The following is a 20,323-nucleotide window of genomic DNA, read 5'->3' as shown; positions in this document are numbered from 1 at the left end:
TTGTGTATGGTGGTGAGTCAAAGAAACGGGTATTTTACCAGCCAAAAAACTGGTATTTTATACATGCTCATGTGTTATAATTATGTGCCAGTATGCAGTGTTACATCATTCAGTTTGAATGTTTTATTCAGAGAATGCACTGGATTTCAGCCACCAGTTAAGCTCTATCAAGCCCTTTGGCCAATGAGTCAGGAATTACAACCTATTCTCTCAGCTGACACTGATCAGTACAAACATTGTTTGCGGTCAGCAGTGACTGATTTTAAATAAGACGACACACGCAGTAGTACTCATCTGTCTGACCGTGATGTGTGGGTTGACCCCTGAAATGGGTTAACACAGCACTAGAGACAAACGTCCTCAACAGTACGTAGCTGAGCTCTGAGCTTTATTGGTCCTGTCTCCTCTGCTGTGAATTAGCATGGTCCTCTGCAAGCTTCTCCTAGGGAGCCCTCTGCTGTCAATAACCACAGTGTGCTTCCTCCCTCTGCCTGCTCTCCTCCTCCACCTCTTTCTCCTACTCTGTAATGTACACAAATATATTCCCCCACAAAGCCCTGCAGTGCCTGGCCATGTCCCGGAGAGAAAGGCAGGCAGGATTTAAAACCCCCAGTACAGACAAACTGACAGCTTCTCAGGGGCAGGTAAGCAATCTCACTCAGCGCTGGAGGGGAGACTCAGAGGGAGGCAGGAGAGTGGAAAGGACGGGCCGCAGTGTTAACCTGGTGCAAATACAATAATAAAGTTAGGTCAAACGAAGTGGACCTAATTGGGATTTCAACCTATATCTACATTTTATGAAGGACATTTAGAGCATTCATCTGGTCTGTCATTGACATTCATATTTAGTAACGATGTTTTGGGGCCAATATGGGATCATTGGAAGCTATGCCTATAAAATATTATTCCAGACTGCCTGCATCACTGATGTTAGCATTCCAATTAATAAGTTAGGCTGTTTTGTTATATTGGGAAAGAATGTCAAATTCTTTGTTTTCAAATACTGTATAATCACTAACCTACCCCAAAATATTAATGTGGAAGAATAATGAAGTCACGCACTAGTGTATTTCACTTTTCTGAAAGTGGGGTGGAAAGGACTGAATTTGTAACCAGCTGGTTTGGTCTGCTATCTTCCAGGACCTTCACAGTGTCATATTTTGTTCCTTCACCTTTCTTTTCCCTTCTTTATGTTGTATGCTTTTGTTCTGCCATCCGTAGAGCGAGGATCCAAAAACAAGGCCATAAATAAGAAATGAGTGGTCTTTTCTATCTGGAACATTAAACAGGCTTGATGTATACTTATTTCTCACTTCACTCAAATCAATGGTCTAATCTTTTCCCTCTGTGATTGATTTCCCAGCAGCCTACAGAACTTACACTGTAGGTAATTTAATAAACACCAGAAAAGTGCTATAAAATAGGAATACTCGACTAGAATGTTAAAACACCAACCTGGGTAGCATACAGTAGTAAAATACAAGTGTCATTTGAGATTTTCTTTACAACAATCGTTCAACAATAGTCTAGTAGCTCAAATGTAAACACATTGTGTTTAGCTACAGCTTCCAATCTTCTATGCCCCACAGTCATGGTTCCAGAGGTCCAGCCCAGAGTGGGGAGTGTGTCCAGCCTCTAGTTATCCCCAGTAACGTGGACTGAAGACAGAGGTCTGTGGTGTCCAGCCTGGGTCTATGGACCACCCATAGAGAGGGGGTCAGTGGCCTGGCTGTCCCCAGCCTGGGTGACCCTTGGGGCTGGCCGGGGGAAACAGTAAACCTCAGCACCCATCACAGGTGTCTATGTCACTGAGCACATTAACTGGGGTCAGCGTCTAACAGACTCCTCACAAAGAAGTGGGCCAATTGCTTTTCTCTGCTAAGGCCAGAGTAGGTCAGGCGGAAGAAACACTGCTGATAAGTGACCTTTTCTCATTCCCTGCATTCTGCTGGACTGGGTCGACCAATGGACGACATGCAGAATACTGACTGACTGACTGAGTGCACCTCTGATATCAGTCTATGTAATACTCTGTGGTATTTGCTTTGCTCAGTAAAGGTTGATTAGGTAGGGTGGAGGTCAGCCGTGCGAGTATTGTATTCTGTCTAGATATGGAGCAAGATATGGAACAATGTGTTGCCTTGTTGCATCCAATGCAGAGGGCTTAGAAAGCTACCAACTGAGAGTGAAACCAAATCAATGAGTAGATTGGCAATGGCAGTCTAAAGCTGGTAAAGGATATTATTGAACTAACAGTTCTGGTTCAGTGCATTGATGAGCACACTGTTTCTTGCAGGGAGGAAAACAACAACAACCACAAATACAACAACAACATACTGTATTATTTTATGAGTAGTATTCACCATGGGATTCACTCAAGAAGTAATTTGTAACACATTTAACTGTGTTCGGTACTACAGGCTTTAAACTGTGTTCTGCTGTTTATCTAGATGACAGCAGAGGTCATTCTTCGACTCGTCAATGATCCAGTACTTCCATTCTATCCTCTTGATATCGCCCTGGATGTCCAGGATAAACTCAAAGGTAAGACACAATCTTGCTTATTCTATCCTTTGGCGTTTCATGATATTGCATGAATGAAGGACTTTTTCAGCCATCATTGAATTTGTACTACTATGTTATTATCTTCGACTGAATCAAACATGCATGACAAAACAACAATGAACAATGTAACTATTGTGCAATAACCACATTGGAGTGAAGTGAATGAAGCATCTATTGGTGCTCTGGTTGTTTGCTGAGCCACGTGGGTCTATGCAGTGACATAACTCATATCTGCAGTCCACCCACCCAGCCAGCCAGCCAGCACCAGGCCACAGCAGGTCCCCCTCTCCTCCTCTCCCTCCTTCGCTCTCTCCTTCTCTCTCTCCTCTCTCTCTCTCTCTCTCTCTCCCATAAGAATGATTTAGAGGCAGATCATCTGTTTAGGTGGACATATCGATCGCCTCTATCACGCCTCATGAGTCCAATGCCAAGTGACCTTGATTTTTGCATTTGTAAAAATTTAAATCCTGGCCGGGTCATCTTTCTTTTCGCCAGCCTTGGACTCGACTGCCTCTTTCGTCTCAGACCTGAGTTCTGTTATGTCACACAGGATGAGAATGAACATTTGACAAAGCCAGGAAGTGGTATTTCATCTCACCACTACTTCAACAAACAATCCAAGAGCTTGGGTTTTCACTCCCTCCCTCCTTCCCAAAGGCTCCATGTATTTTTAAAGGAAGTTAGAATTGGATATAGCCTATACTTTAAAAGCAATTAATGATAATGCAGACTTACAGACCTCGTTGGTTTACTTTACTGTCACCTCTTATGGACTTGTAGAGGCAACTGATAAATGGGACATCCCACCCTCATCCTGACCTTGTGCATCAGAGGTGTAATTTGGTTGTAATGTTAAATATTCATGCAGACAGAGCGAGTGTAGGACAGGTGAGGTGCATAATCACCACATAATCTTGTCTCTTCTGGCTCGGTGTCCATAAAACTGTGTCGTAGTAGTTATATATCAGCTCAAGCATATTCCCATTGCTCTGCATAGTCACTGTCTACTGAATTACACACAGGTGGTGCACCGTGTATGATTAGAAAGGCTGTATCATTTGGTTTCAAATATTTGATTACATTAAGGTAGTTAACGTTATTTACATTTACATTTAAGTCATTTAGCAGACGCTCTTATCCAGAGCGACTTACAAATTGGTGCATTCACCTTATGACATCCAGTGGAACAGTCACTTTACAATAGTGCATCTAAATTTTAAAGGGGGGTGAGAGGGATTACTTATCCTATCCTAGGTATTCCTTAAAGAGGTGGGGTTTCAGGTGTCTCCGGAAGGTGGTGATTGACTCCGCTGTCCTGGCGTCGTGAGGGAGTTTGTTCCACCATTGGGGGGCCAGAGCAGCGAACAGTTTTGACTGGGCTGAGCGGGAGCTGTACTTCCTCAGTGGTAGGGAGGCGAGCAGGCCAGAGGTGGATGAACGCAGTGCCCTTGTTTGGGTGTAGGGCCTGATCAGAGCCTGGAGGTACTGAGGTGCCGTTCCCCTCACAGCTCCGTAGGCAAGCACCATGGTCTTGTAGCGGATGCGAGCTTCAACTGGAAGCCAGTGGAGAGAACGGAGGAGCGGGGTGACGTGAGAGAACTTGGGAAGGTTGAACACCAGACGGGCTGCGGCGTTCTGGATGAGTTGAAGGGGTTTAATGGCACAGGCAGGGAGCCCAGCCAACAGCGAGTTGCAGTAATCCAGACGGGAGATGACAAGTGCCTGGATTAGGACCTGCGCCGCTTCCTGTGTGAGGCAGGGTCGTACTCTGCGGATGTTGTAGAGCATGAACCTACAGGAACGGGCCACCGCCTTGATGTTGGTTGAGAACGACAGGGTGTTGTCCAGGATCACGCCAAGGTTCTTAGCGCTCTGGGAGGAGGACACAATGGAGTTGTCAACCGTGATGGCGAGATCATGGAACGGGCAGTCCTTCCCGGGAGGAAGAGCAGATCCGTCTTGCCGAGGTTCAGCTTGAGGTGGTGATCCGTCATCCACACTGATATGTCTGCCAGACATGCAGAGATGCGATTCGCCACCTGGTCATCAGAAGGGGGAAAGGAGAAGATTAATTGTGTGTCGTCTGCATAGCAATGATAGGAGAGACCATGTGAGGTTATGACAGAGCCAAGTGACTTGGTGTATAGCGAGAATAGGAGAGGGCCTAGAACAGAGCCCTGGGGGACACCAGTGGTGAGAGCGCGTGGTGAGGAGACAGATTCTCGCCACGCCACCTGGTAGGAGCGACCTGTCAGGTAGGACGCAATCCAAGCGTGGGCCGCGCCGGAGATGCCCAACTCGGAGAGGGTGGAGAGGAGGATCTGATGGTTCACAGTATCGAAGGCAGCCGATAGATCTAGAAGGATGAGAGCAGAGGAGAGAGAGTTAGCTTTAGCCGTGCGGAGCGCCTCCGTGATACAGAGGAGAGCAGTCTCAGTTGAATGACTAGTCTTGAAACCTGACTGATTTGGATCAAGAAGGTCATTCAGAGAGAGATAGCGGGAGAGCTGGCCAAGGACGGCACGTTCAAGAGTTTTGGAGAGAAAAGAAAGAAGGAATACTGGTCTGTAATTGTTGACATCGGAGGGATCGAGTGTAGGTTTTTTCAGAAGGGGTGCAACTCTCGCTCTCTTAAAGACGGAAGGGACGTAGCAGCGGTCAGGAATGAGTTGATGAGCGAGGTGAGGTAAGGGAGAAGGTCTCCGGAAATGGTCTGGAGAAGAGAGGAGGGGATAGGGTCAAGCGGGCAGGTTGTTGGGCGGCCGGCCGTCACAAGACGCGAGATTTTATCTGGAGAGAGAGGGGAGAAAGAGGTCAGAGCACAGGGTAGGGCAGTGTGAGCAGAACCAGCGGTGTCGTTTGACTTAGCAAACGAGGATCGGATGTCGTCGACCTTCTTTTCAAAATGGTTGACGAAGTCATCTGCAGAGAGGGAGGAGGGGAGGGGAGGGGGTGGAGGATTCAGGAGGGAGGAGGTGGCAAAGAGCTTCCTAGGGTTAGAGGCAGATGCTTGGAATTTAGAGTGGTAGAAAGTGGCTTTAGCAGCAGAGACAGAGGAGGAAAATGTAGAGAGGAGGGAGTGAAAGGATGCCAAGTCCGCAGGGAGGCGAGTTTTCCTCCATTTCCGCTCGGCTGCCCGGAGCCCTGTTCTGTGAGCTCGCAATGAGTCATCGAGCCACGGAGCGGGAGGGGAGGACCGAGCCGGCCTGGAGGATAGGGGACATAGAGAGTCAAAGCATGCAGAGAGGGAGGAGAGGAGGGTTGAGGAGGCAGAATCAGGAGATAGGTTGGAGAAGGTTTGAGCAGAGGGAAGAGATGATAGGATGGAAGAGGAGAGAGTAGCGGGGGAGAGAAAGCGAAGGTTGGGACGGCGCGATACCATCCGAGTAGGGGCAGTGTGGGAGGTGTTGGATGAGAGCGAGAGGGAAAAGGATACAAGGTAGTGGTCGGAGACTTGGAGGGGAGTTGCAATGAGGTTAGTGGAAGAACAGCATCTAGTAAAGATGAGGTCGAGCGTATTGCCTGCCTTGTGAGTAGGGGGGAAGGTGAGAGGGTGAGGTCAAAAGAGGAGAGGAGTGGAAAGAAGGAGGCAGAGAGGAATGAGTCAAAGGTAGACGTGGGGAGGTTAAAGTCGCCCAGAACTGTGAGAGGTGAGCCGTCCTCAGGAAAGGAGCTTATCAAGGCATCAAGCTCATTGATGAACTCTCCGAGGGAACCTGAAGGGCGATAAATGATAAGGATGTTAAGCTTGAAAAGGCTGGTAACTGTGACAGCATGGAATTCAAAGGAGGCGATAGACAGATGGGTAAGGGGAGAAAGAGAGAATGACCACTTGGGAGAGATGAGGATCCCGGTGCCACCACCCCGCTGACCAGAAGCTCTCGGGGTGTGCGAGAACACGTGGGCGGACGAAGAGAGAGCAGTAGGAGTAGCAGTGTTGTCTGTGGTGATCCATGTTTCCGTCAGTGCCAAGAAGTCGAGGACTGGAGGGAGGCATAGGCTGAGATGAACTCTGCCTTGTTGGCCGCAGATCGGCAGTTCCAGAGGCTACCGGAGACCTGGAACTCCACGTGGGTCGTGCGCGCTGGGACCACCAGATTAGGGTGGCCGCGGCCACGCGGTGTGGAGCGTTTGTATGGTCTGTGCAGAGAGGAGAGAACAGGGATAGACAGACACATAGTTGACAGGCTACAGAAGAGGCTACGCTAATGCAAAGGAGATTGGAATGACAAGTGGACTACACGTCTCGAATGTTCAGAAAGTTAAGCTTACGTAGCAAGAATCTTATTGACTAAAATGTTTAAAATGATACAGTACTGCTGAAGTAGGCTAGCTGGCAGTGGGTGCGTTGTTGACACTACACTAATCAAGTCGTTCCGTTGAGTGTAATAGTTTCGACAGTGCTGCTATTCGGGGGCTAGCTAGCTAGCTAGCAGTGTTGTTTACGTTACGTTGCGTTAAAAGAACGACAATAGCTGACTAGCTAACCTAGAAAATCGCTCTAGACTACACAATTATCTTTGATACAAAGACGGCTATGTAGCTAGCTATGTAGCTAGCTACGATCAAACAAATCAAACCGTTGTCCTGTAATGAAATGAAATGAAAATGTGATACTACCTGTGAATGCGACAGGGTTGTTGAGTCTATTCGGTAGACGTTGGCTAGCTGTTGGCTAGCTAGCAGAGTCTCCTACGTTAAGGACGACAAATAGCTGGCTAGCTAACCTCGGTAAATTAAGATAATCACTGTAAGACTACACACTCTAAACTACACAAATATCTTTGATACGAAGACAGCAAAGACAGCTATGTAGCTAGCTAACACTACACTAATCAAGTCGTTCAGTTGAGTGTAATAGTTTCTCCAGTGCAGCTAATCAGTGGACGTTAGCTAGCTGGCTAGTGAAGACTACGTTAGGACGGCGAAATACGATAATTACGCAATTATCTTTGATACAAAGACGGCTATGTAGCTAGCTAAGAAGAAATTGCTAAGATTAGACAAATCAAACCGTTGTGCTATAATGAAATGTAATGAAATGTAATGAAAAACTTATACTACCTGCGGAGCGAAGTGCCGATGCGACCGCTCGCTCCAACCCACACCCACCCAGTATCTCACACAGTATCTCACACACATTGTAATAATTTCACACAAAAAGTATAACACTTCCTTTTCCATATTTTTGTCATTCTGTATTTGATTGAAGGTACCATTTTACACTGAGTTAACATTTTTTGGTGCTCATACAGCCGTGGTACTGTAGAGAATCTGTTGATACAGTGGGTTCTCATCATGGCCAGCAAGCATTTAAACCACAAATGAGGTTTCTATCTCGCAATTCACTCTGCATTGCAGACAGCTGCTTAGACTGTGAAACACTGATATGTATAACTTACTCATGATGCCTCATTGTGGTAGGCACTGCGGTTCCACTTCTTTATCCAAGACTAATGTCCACAAACGAGGCGGCTCTGTGATTGAGATGGAATGATTACCTGGCCGTGGTCTCTCCGGTCGCAGGGTCAAGGAACTAATGCCTTTAGAAGCCCGGTCGCAAACAGGTTGAATTAAATATAGAATGCTTTTATCTTTGTGGTTAAAAATAAAGAAGGGAGATGGGAGAGAGGTAAATAAATAATTTGAGGTTCCTGGGTTGATCCCTGGATTTTAGCCCAGCCTCATGCTGTTTTGGGATTGGAACAGTAAATGGATTTTCAGACACCACATAAAATTGCACTATTCATGAGGACGAGTAATGGATTGTCTGAGATCAAACAGGCATGGCTAATTGAAACCTTCAAAATATTTTGTTCACTTTTTATTCAAAATGAGCAATTTGGTAACTTGCATTCTTTCAGAAGTACAGTAGCTGCACTTTGAAGCCAATCAGTTCTAGAAAAGGAGAAAATGGTGTGTGTGTGTGTGCGTGCGTGTGTGCACGTGTGTGTGTGTGTATGCGTGCCTGCGTGCCAAACATTTTTAAAGGTGGCTTCCTGAGTTGTGTTAAGTTCTCTCCATCAAATCTCAGCAGGGTCTATGCCAACAGAATCGTCCCTCCACGTCCCTCCATGTCAGAATGTGTGATAGATTACAGCAATCCTCCCACATATTTCATAACTCCTATTCCCTCAGTAGGGAGAAAGACATTTACATTTGTAGAAGGGAACAGCTTTCTTTGGATATTTTTATCCGGTCTTTTCTCTCCTTTATTCCCTGAGTAGTTGCATGGTGTACATATTCTCCTGTGACTCTCCCACTCAATGCCATGCCCCAGCCTTGCTCTCATCTAACAAACACCAAAGAGAAGTGAAATGGAGAAAAAGCAGGCTTTAATGGAGCCACATATAAGCATGCAGCACACGGCCACAGTCAAGGTTATTTTCACTTCGGCATAATGGAACGGAAAACGTTCGATGTGGCGACTAGCTTATTAGCAAACGCTATTTAGACATGTTGTGACATTGATCATTCCCATGTTTTTCTCTCTAGTGCTTGACGAGGATTCATGCATATAGTGTTGAAACAACAAATGTTAACCTGATATTTCATATGTGTTACAGAAATTGTCATGTTTTGTCTAATATTGTCTTGTCATTTTGCTTTTCCTTCTGTTCGTTTTCCCCCTGCTGGTCTTTTTAGGTTCGTTCCCTTTTTTCTCTCTCCCTCTCTCTCTCTCTTCTCTCTATCGTTCCGTTCCTGCTCCCAGCTGTTCCTATTCCCCTAATCAATCATTTAGTCTTCCCACACCTGTTCCCTATCTTTTCCCCTGATTAGAGTCCCTATTTCTCCCCTTGTTTTCCGTTTCTGTCCTGTCGGATCCTTGTATATTGTTCACTGTGCTGTGTCTTTGTATCGCCCTGTCGTGTCGTGTTTCCCTCAGATGCTGCGTGGTGAGCAGGTGTCTGAGTCTGCTACGGTCAAGTGCCTTCCCGAGGCAACCTGCAGTTTATTATCGAGTCTCCAGTCAGTTCTCGTGATTACGAGTGGAATTGTTTTTTATGCTTTATTTACCGCTCCGATTTGTCTAGGAGTATTGCTATTTCCTTTAACTGGATTAAAGACTCTGTTTTCGCCAAGTCGCTTTTGGGTCCTCATTCACCTGCATAACAGAAGGATCCGACCAAAGAATGGACCCAGCGACTACAGACGCTCGTAACACTGCCGTCGAGATCCAAGGAGCCATGCTCGGCAGACACGAGCAGGAATTGTCTGCTGCTCGTCATGCCATGGAGAACCTGGCCGATCAGGTTTCCGACCTCTCTGGACAGTTCCAGAGTCTTCGTCTCGTGCCACCTGTTACTTCCTGGTCTGCCGAGCCTCCGGAACCTAGGGTTAATAACCCACCTTGCTACTCCGGGCAGCCCAAGGAGTGCCGCTCCTTTCTCACCCAGTGTGATATTGTGTTCTCTCTCCAACCCAACACATACTCTAGAGAGAGCTCGGGTTGCTTACGTCATTTCACTCCTTACTGGCCGGGCTCGAGAGTGGGGCACAGCTATCTGGGAGGCAAGGGCTGATTGTTCAAACAATTACCAGAACTTTAAAGAGGAGATGATTCGGGTTTTTGACCGTTCAGTTTTTGGTAGGGAGGCTTCTAGGGCCCTGGCTTCCCTATGCCAAGGTGATCGATCCATAACGGATTACTCTATAGAGTTTCGCACTCTTGCTGCCTCTAGTGACTGGAACGAGCCGGCGCTGCTCGCTCGTTTTCTGGAGGGACTCCACGCAGTGGTTAAAGATGAGATTCTCTCCCGGGAGGTTCCTTCCAGTGTGGACTCTTTGATTGCTCTCGCCATCCGCATAGAACGACGGGTAGATCTTCGTCACCAAGCTCGTGGAAGAGAGCTCGCGTCAACGGTGTTTCCCTGCTCCGCATCGCAACCATCTCCTCCTCTGGCTCAGAGACTGAGCCCATGCAGCTGGGAGGTATTCGCATCTCGACTAAGGAGAGGGAACGGAGGATCACCAACCGCCTGTGCCTCTATTGCGGATTTGATGGACATTTTGTCAATTCATGTCCAGTAAAAGCCAGAGCTCATCAGTAAGCGGAGGGCTACTGGTGAGCGCTACTACTCAGGTCTCTCCATCTAGATCCTGTACTACTATGTCGGTCCATCTACGCTGGACCGGTTCGGGTGCTACATGCAGTGCCTTGATAGACTCTGGGGCTGAGGGTTGTTTCATGGACGAAGCATGGGCTCGGAAACATGACATTCCTTTCAGACAGTTAGACAAGCCTACGCCCATGTTCGCCTTAGATGGTAGTCATCTTCCCAGTATCAGATTTGAGACACTACCTTTAACCCTCACAGTATCTGGTAACCACAGTGAGACTATTTCTTTTTTGATTTTTCGTTCACCTTTTACACCTGTTGTTTTGGGTCATCCCTGGCTAGTATGTCATAATCCTTCTATTAATTGGTCTAGTAATTCTATCCTATCCTGGAACGTTTCTTGTCATGTGAAGTGTTTAATGTCTGCCATCCCTCCCATTTCTTCTGTCCCCACTTCTCAGGAGGAACCTGGCGATTTGACAGGAGTGCCGGAGGAATATCATGATCTGCGCACGGTCTTCAGTCGGTCCCGAGCCAACTCCCTTCCTCCTCACCGGTCGTATGATTGTAGTATTGATCTCCTTCCGGGGACCACTCCTCCTCAGGGTAGACTATACTCTCTGTCGGCTCCCGAACGTAAGGCTCTCGAGGATTATTTGTCTGTGTCTCTTGACGCCGGTACCATAGTGCCTTCTTCCTCTCCGGCCGGGGCGGGGTTTTTTTTTGTTAAGAAAAAGGACGGTACTCTGCGCCCCTGCGTGGATTATCGAGGCTGAATGACATAACGGTTAAGAATCGTTATCCGCTTCCCTTATGTCATCAGCCTTCGAGATTCTGCAGGGAGCCAGGTGCTTTACTAAGTTGGACCTTCGTAACGCTTACCATCTCGTGCGCATCAGAGAGGGGACGAGTGGAAAACGGCGTTTAACACTCCGTTAGGGCATTTTGAGTACCGGGTTCTGCCGTTTGGTCTCGCCAATGCGCCAGCTGTTTTTTAGGCATTAGTTAATGATGTTCTGAGAGACATGCTGAACATCTTTGTTTTTGTCTATCTTGACGATATCCTGATTTTTTCACCGTCACTCGAGATTCATGTTCAGCACGTTCGACATGTTCTCCAGCGCCTTTTAGAGAATTGTCTCTACGTGAAGGCTGAGAAGTGCTCTTTTCATGTCTCCTCCGTTACTTTTCTCGGTTCCGTTATTTCCGCTGAAGGCATTCAGATGGATTCCGCTAAGGTCCAAGCTGTCAGTGAGTGGCCCGTTCCAAGGTCACGTGTCGAGTTGCAGCGCTTTCTAGGTTTCGCTAATTTCTATCGGCGTTTCATTCGTAATTTCGGTCAGGTTGCTGCCCCTCTCACAGCTCTTACTTCTGTCAAGACGTGTTTTAAGTGGTCCGGTTCCGCCCAGGGAGCTTTTGATCTTCTAAAAGAACGTTTTACGTCCGCTCCTATCCTCGTTAGTCCTGACGTCACTAGACAATTCATTGTCGAGGTTGACGCTTCAGAGGTAGGCGTGGGAGCCATTCTATCCCAGCGCTTCCAGTCTGACGATAAGGTTCATCCTTGCGCTTATTTTTCTCATCGCCTGTCGCCATCTGAACGCAACTATGATGTGGGTAACCGCGAACTGCTCGCCATCCGCTTAGCCCTAGGCGAATGGCGACAGTGGTTGGAGGGGGCGACCGTTCCTTTTGTCGTTTGGACAGACCATAAGAACCTTGAGTACATCCGTTCTGCCAACGACTTAATGCTCGTCAAGCTCGTTGGGCGTTATTTTTTGCTCGTTTCGAGTTTGTGATTTCTTACCGTCCGGGTAGCAAGAACACCAAGCCTGATGCCTTATCCCGTCTTTTTAGTTCTTCTGTGGCTTCTACTGATCCCGAGGGGATTCTTCCTTATGGGCGTGTTGTCGGGTTGACAGTCTGGGGAATTGAAAGACAGGTTAAGCAAGCACTCACGCACACTGCGTCGCCGCGCTTGTCCTAGTAACCTTCTTTTCGTTCCTGTTTCCACTCGTCTGGCTGTTCTTCAGTGGGCTCACTCTGCCAAGTTAGCTGGTCATCCCGGTGTTCGAGGCACTCTTGCTTCTATTCGCCAGCGCTTTTGGTGGCCGACTCAGGAGCGTGACACGCGCCGTTTCGTGGCTGCTTGTTCGGACTGCGCGCAGACTAAGTCAGGTAACTCTCCTCCTGCCGGTCGTCTCAGACCGCTCCCCATTCCTTCTCGACCATGGTCTCACATCGCCCTAGACTTCATTACCGGTCTGCCTTTGTCTGCGGGGAAGACTGTGATTCTTACGGTTGTCGATAGGTTCTCTAAGGCGGCACATTTCATTCCTCTCGCTAAACTTCCTTCCGCTAAGGAGATGGCACAAATCATCATCGAGAATGTGTTCAGAATTCATGGCCTCCCGTTAGATGCCGTTTCAGACAGAGGTCCGCAATTCACGTCACAGTTTTGGAGGGAGTTCTGTCGTTTGATTGGTGCGTCCGTCAGTCTCTCTTCCGGGTTTCATCCCCAGTCTAACGGTCAAGCAGAGAGGGCCAATCAGACGATTGGTCGCATACTACGCAGCCTTTCTTTCAGAAACCCTGCGTCTTGGGCAGAACAGCTCCCTGGGCAGAATACGCTCACAACTCGCTTCCTTCGTCTGCTACCGGGTTATCTCCGTTTCAGAGTAGTCTGGGTTACCAGCCTCCTCTGTTCTCATCCCAGCTTGCCGAGTCCAGCGTTCCATCCGCTCAAGCGTTTGTCCAACGTTGTGAGCGCACCTGGAGGAGGGTGAGGTCTGCACTTTGCCGTTACAGGGCACAGACTGTGAGAGCCGCCAATAAACGTAGGATTAAGAGTCCAAGGTATTGTTGCGGCCAGAGAGTGTGGCTTTCCACTCGCAACCTTCCTCTTACGACAGCTTCTCGTAAGTTGACTCCGCGGTTCATTGGTCCGTTCCGTGTCTCCCAGGTCGTCAATCCTGTCGCTGTGCGACTGCTTCTTCCGCGACATCTTCGTCGCGTCCATCCTGTCTTCCATGTCTCCTGTGTCAAGCCCTTTCTTCGCACCCCGTTCGTCTTCCCTCCCCCCTCCCCGTCCTTGTCGAGAGCGCACCTATTTACAAGGTACGTAGGATCATGGACATGAGTTCTCGGGGACGGGGTCACCAATACTTAGTGGATTGGGAGGGTTACGGTCCTGAGGAGAGGAGTTGGGTTCGGTCTCGGGACGTGCTGGACCGTTCACTGATTGATGATTTCCTCCGTTGCCGCCAGGATTCCTCCTCGAGTGCGCCAGGAGGCGCTCGGTGAGTGGGGGGGTACTGTCATGTTTTGTCTTATATTGTCTTGTCATTTTGCTTTTCCTTCTGTTCGTTTTCCCCCTGCTGGTCTTTTTAGGTTCGTTCCCTTTTTCTCTCTCCCTCTCTCTCTCTCTTCTCTCTATCGTTCCGTTCCTGCTCCCAGCTGTTCCTATTCCCCTAATCAATCATTTAGTCTTCCCACACCTGTTCCCTATCTTTTCCCCTGATTAGAGTCCCTATTTCTCCCCTTGTTTTCCGTTTCTGTCCTGTCGGATCCTTGTATACTGTTCACCGTGCTGTGTCTTTGTATCGCCCTGTCGTGTCGTGTTTCCCTCAGATGCTGCGTGGTGAGCAGGTGTCTGAGTCTGCTACGGTCAAGTGCCTTCCCGAGGCAACCTGCAGTTTATTATCGAGTCTCCAGTCAGTTCTCGTGATTACGAGTGGAATTGTTTTTTATGCTTTATTTACCGCTCCGATTTGTCTAGGAGTATTGCTATTTCCTTTAACTGGATTAAAGACTCTGTTTTCGCCAAGTCGCTTTTGGGTCCTCATTCACCTGCATAACAGAAATATTGAGGCCAACGTTTTTATAACAAATATGTTTCTGTGTAAGGGACAATAATCGGCACATCGTTTTTTTCGGCCACCCACAAATGTTGTTGACCTGATTTAAAAACAGAGCAAGAGAAACATGTCTGTACAGGTGACAGCTGAGGACAGTGCATTTTTGGAGGTCTATAATTTAATGACTAAGAAGCAGCCATATCATGCTGTTCATATAGTATGAAGGTAACTCATAAATGGTGAGCAGTGCAATCTAACCTGACGGTCATTATGTAACACTATAAATATGGTCACATAATTAACCAAAATGTAATTTATTCATAATGACCCATGTAAATGTGTCGCTTTGTTTTTATTTTCTAATGAGCATATCATTCTCTGAATAAGTTGTAATTAGTGACACTGTCAATTAGAGTATCCCTACATACATGGCAGGGGGGGCTTTTTAATGAATCTTTAATTACTACTGAATAATTGAATGTTCTACTGATATGTCGACTCTAAGCAGTGACGTTGCCTTAATGTCCAATTGGTTCTGGCTGTTGTAAGACTCTGACTAACAGACCCATATCTGGTTTGTGGCAAGCGCAGAGTGAGATGAATCGAAAATAGTTCTGAACTAGTTTTACTTTGTTGTACTTGAGTGGTGAGATTGGGCTAGGGATGAGGATATTGAAGGTAGTTGCAGTAGTGTCAGAGAGGTTTCTTAGATTTTAGCCAACCAAACATTGTCCACCTCCACCTTTTACCCGTAACAGCCAATCCCTGTATCTGTGTTGATGTACTATAGATGATCCCCTGAGGACTCCCAGACTGCTGGCAGCAGCTGCCTCCCTCAGAGAGAGCTCAGCCTTCCTCCAGTCTGAGACCATGCGTCCAGCCAATGACCCCAAGGAGAGGGACCCCTCCCATGTCCGTATGCTGAATGACGTGCTCCGGGACCTGGAGAAGAGCTTCATGGTCCCCCAGCCCCCTCCAGGTGTCTACAGGTAGGTGGATCAGATTGTACTGTATGTGCTAGGCTAGCATACCATCACTCTATTACCTGAGGACATTTTGTGAAGGTAAGGGTGTGAGCTGCTTTGAAAATCTGGGCACAATATGCTAGCTAATTAAACATGATCTATTAATTGTGATTAGTCAATTAAGTCAATAATGGTGACCATGGGAACTATACATTTTACACTTTTTATGAAGTCACTTTTCAATACACCTGGAGCCCATCTATTGAGTGTGATTAGAATGTGCACCATTGTTTCTTATTGAATGAAGACCAGCGAGGAACATTACCGACTGCACATCACTGTGAATCTCTATAATTACCTTTAGCTAGCTAGTTTTCCATGAATGGGGCTGCCTCCCTGAGAGCCAGCACAGTTGTAGTGTAATGTAATGTTTGTTGTTATAATTTGAATGCACATCTAATTGCACTAAGCTGCCATTAGAACCAAAGCACAAAAATGGAATTCAACTGTTCAATAATCCTCAAGAAACATTGCTGTTTAATTGGCTCCATAATAACGAAGTATCCTTTTCTCAGACATCTACAGTACATGCCACAATCTACATTTGTCTATTTCTTTGTTTTGTCTGAATGTAATTAACTGAGCTAACCACTGTGGTTTTTACTAGCTTTAGATCAGTCTAATCCTACAAAAGGCAGTATAATGACTCCCATCCTACTGCCTCTAGAGCTGGAGACGGGGCTGGGAGACTTGGTGATGCTGGGTTTGACATGAGCCTTGCACAGCAGCATACCACTGTGCATACCACTGCTGTCTTGCTTCTGAAGTTAAGCAGGGTTGGTCCTGGTCAGTCCCTGGATGGGAGACCAGATGCTTCTGGAAGTGGTGTTGGAGGGCCAGTAGGAGGCACTCTTTCCTCTGGTCTAAAAAATACCCCAATGCCCCAGGGCAGTGATTGGGGACACTGCCCTGTGTCGGGTGCCGTCTTTCAGATAGGACGTTAAACGGGTGTCCTGACTCTCTGAGGTCATTAAAGATCCCATAAGAGTAGGGGTGTTAACCCCGGTGTCCTAGCTAAATTCCCAATCTGGCCATCAAACCATCATGGTCACCTAATAATCCCCAGTTTACAATTGGCTCATTCATCCCCCTCCTTTCCCCAGTAACTATTCCCCATGTTGTTGCTGTAAATGAGAATGTGTTCTCAGTCAACTTACCTGGTAAAATAACAGATAAATAAAACAGGAGTACATTTATATTGGTGGAGCATGTACAGTAGATAGGGGAGCTATTGTGCTGATAGGTCGGTCATGGTGTGTGTGGAGGGAAAGATTTCAGATGCATTAGAATGTTCATGGCATTACTGTAATTTGCATGAGGATGATATGTCAGGTGAGATGCTACATGACACAGAGCTATAACAAGAGGTGACTAATCAACATACATAGATAGATATATAGTATACATATTCCCAATTCCCTGTGCTGACCATGGGAATTGCAATACTTTTTTCCTGTGAGTGTTGAACCTGTCTGACTCCCACCAATCGTCTTGTTGTTTAATTACTTCGTACAGACAACGGGTATACCATACGAGAAACTGCAGTTGTCAAAGTGACATGTGATTGTAATCAGATGGTAATCAGCATATCCTGGTGTGATGTGACTTTAAATTAGATCAAGGTGTATGAAATAGATCAGGTGCTCTGGGCCCTTACAAGCCAATATCTAGTCATTACCGCACTCTGAGCACACTCCCTGTTACTGCTGGGAATTAGTCCCAACTGACTGGCCCCTCTGTTTCCCCACTGTGCTGTGTGTACACTTATTACCCAGACCTCTAATGGGAATTAATGCCCTTTGTCTGAGAGAAACATAGATGTTCCTAATAGTTAGAGGAGAGGAAACAGGAACAGCAGCTGAGAAACATAGCTGTTCCTAATAGTTAGAGGAGAGGAAACAGGAACAGCAGCTGAGAAACATAGCTGTTCCTAATAGTTAGAGGAGAGGAAACAGGAACAGCAGCTGAGAAACGTAGCTGTTCCTAATAGTTAGAGGAGAGGAAACAGGAACAGCAGCTGAGAAACGAGCTGTTCCTAAAGTTAGAGGAGAGAAACAGGAACAGCAGCTGAGAAACATAGCTGTTCCTAATAGTTAGAGGAGAGGAAACAGGAACAGCAGCTGAGAAACGCTGTTCCTAATAGTTAGAGGAGAGGAAACAGGAACAGCAGCTGAGAAACATAGCTGTTCCTAATAGTTAGAGGAGAGGAAACAGGAACAGCAGCTGAGAAACGTAGCTGTTCCTAATAGTTAGAGGAGAGGAAACAGGAACAGCAGCTGAGAAACGTAGCTGTTCCTAATAGTCAGAGGAGAGGAAACAGGAACAGCAGCTGAGAAACGTAGCTGTTCCTAATAGTTAGAGGAGAGGAAACAGGAACAGCAGCTGAGAAACATAGCTGTTCCTAATAGTTAGAGGAGAGGAAACAGAAACAGAGGCTGAGAAACGTAGCTGAGAAACGTAGCTGTTCCTAATAGTTAGAGGAGAGGAAACAGAAACAGAGGCTGAGAAACGTAGCTGAGAAACATAGCTGTTCCTAATAGTTAGAGGAGAGGAAACAGAAACAGCAGCTGAGAAACGTAGCTGTTCCTAATAGTTAGAGGGGGGGAAACAGAAACAGCAGCTGAGAAACGTAGCTGTTCCTAATAGTTAGAGGAGAGGAAACAGAAACAGCAGCTGAGAAATGTAGCTGTTCCTAATAGTTAGAGGGGAGGAAACAGAAACAGCAGCTGAGAAACAGACAGAAACAGCAGCTGAGAAACGTAGCTGTTCCTAATAGTTAGAGGGGAGGAAACAGAAACAGCAGCTGAGAAACGTAGCTGAGAAACGTAGCTGTTCCTAATAGTCAGAGGAGAGGAAACAGAAACAGCAGCTGAGAAACGTAGCTGTTCCTAATAGTTAGAGGAGAGGAAACAGAAACAGAGGCTGAGAAACGTAGCTGAGAAACGTAGCTGTTCCTAATAGTTAGAGGGGAGGAAACAGAAACAGAGGCTGAGAAACATAGCTGAGAAATGTAGCTGTTCCTAATAGTTAGAGGGGAGGAAACAGAAACAGCAGCTGAGAAACGTAGCTGAGAAACGTAGCTGTTCCTAATAGTTAGAGGAGAGGAAACAGAAACAGCAGCTGAGAAACGTAGCTGTTCCTAATAGTTAGAGGGGAAGAAACAGAAACAGAAGCTGAGAAACTTAGCTGAGAAACGTAGCTGTTCCTAATAGTCAGAGGAGAGGAAACAGAAACAGCAGCTGAGAAACGTAGCTGTTCCTAATAGTTAGAGGAGAGGAAACAGAAACAGAGGCTGAGAAACATAGCTGAGAAATGTAGCTGTTCCTAATAGTTAGAGGGGAGGAAACAGAAACAGCAGCTGAGAAACGTAGCTGTTCCTAATAGTTAGAGGAGAGGAAACAGAAACAGCAGCTGAGAAACTTAGCTGTTCCTAATAGTTAGAGGGGAGGAAACAGAAACAGAGGCTGAGAAACGTAGCTGAGAAACGTAGCTGTTCCTAATAGTCAGAGGAGAGGAAACAGAAACAGCAGCTGAAAAACGTATCTGTTCCTAATAGTTAGAGGAGAGGAAACAGAAACAGCAGCTGAGAAACGTAGCTGTTCCTAATAGTTCGAGGAGAGGAAATAGAAACAGCAGCTGAGAAACATAGCTGTTCCTAATAGTTAGAGGAGAGGAGAGGAAACAGAAACAGCAGCTGAGAAACGTAGCTGTTCCTAATAGTTAGAGGAGAGGAGAGGAAACAGAAGCTGAGAAACGTAGCTGTTCCTAATAGTTCGAGGAGAGGAAATAGAAACAGCAGCTGAGAAACGTAGCTGTTCCTAATAGTTAGAGGAGAGGAAACAGAAACAGCATGCCAGGAAGCTCATAGTGAAAAGGATGAGCTGAACTTCCTCACCTCAGGTTTCGTAAATAACCAATTCCTGTCAAATGCAATCAAAGATTTGATAACGGTTCAGACTGACTTATTATTAAATTATGATTACTAGGAAACGGATACTGATACATACAATACTGTACTGTCAATCTGGTATCGCCCAAAGCACTGTGAGGCATTGGAGACAGCTGTGAATTATTTGACCAGGCTGAGACAGAGGAGATGGATGGCATTAAAAAGCACTCTGTAAGGCTTGAGAGAGTGGCTAAAACAAACGTCTTCATGCTGTCAGCAAGGAATTGATGTTCTGTGACTGACACCGGGGGAACAGACTAGTGTAGTTAAACCTAGTTTGTTCTGTTTTGCAGGAGAATTCTTTCTCCATTTAAAAAGTATGCAGGGTTACAAGGGACTTGAGATCAATATTAGATATCCTTACACTTGGAGGGATTTCACCATGCAGCCTTTCTGACAACAAGAATGCCTTTACAATTCAAAACTGCTTTGTCCTACAGTATAAAAGTAAGCGCCTGCTCAAGGGCAAGAAATAGTATTGAGGGCTAACATATTATGTATGTGTATGTGGGTGCATGTATGTAAAGTGAGAACCAATTGATGTTCACATTTTTATTACTACAACATCATGTTGAAATTTCAGAAACTATATGAACTTTAGTGAACTCGCTTGTCCTTGGCACTGCAGCATGAGTGGCCTGCAGCATGAGTGGCCTTGAGAGATGGATCAAGTTCTGCATGAGACCCTATGCAGTAGTTCACTCTTCAATCAACAGCCTATCCTAGGCCCTGGGGGGTAGTCTAATTTATTCACATGAATGAAGCTCAACCATACCTTTTAGGGGAACACAAAATGGTTCTCTAATTATTCCTCAGTCAGCCTCAAAGGGACCTGAAAGTTAAAAAGTGTTTCTCATCCACAGAAAA

The 20,323-nt window shown here is 46.4% G+C and overlaps 1 protein-coding gene across 2 annotated transcripts in view; it reads left to right on the top strand.

Annotated features, from left to right (window-relative positions):
• The window catches only part of LOC123996922 (inactive N-acetylated-alpha-linked acidic dipeptidase-like protein 2), a 294,216-nt gene that overhangs the window by 270,107 nt on the left and 3,786 nt on the right, over positions 1-20,323 (top strand). For both annotated transcript variants that reach the window (XM_046300766.1, XM_046300765.1), the window contains 2 exons: positions 2,451-2,544; positions 15,273-15,471. In XM_046300766.1, coding sequence (XP_046156722.1) covers positions 2,451-2,544; positions 15,273-15,471 — 293 coding nt within the window. The remainder of the gene's footprint in view (positions 1-2,450; positions 2,545-15,272; positions 15,472-20,323) is intronic.

The sequence above is a fragment of the Oncorhynchus gorbuscha genome, linkage group LG15 (genome assembly GCF_021184085.1).
Source record: "Oncorhynchus gorbuscha isolate QuinsamMale2020 ecotype Even-year linkage group LG15, OgorEven_v1.0, whole genome shotgun sequence".
Taxonomy (NCBI): domain Eukaryota; kingdom Metazoa; phylum Chordata; class Actinopteri; order Salmoniformes; family Salmonidae; genus Oncorhynchus; species Oncorhynchus gorbuscha.
This window is presented reverse-complemented; position numbering and strand designations above follow the sequence as displayed.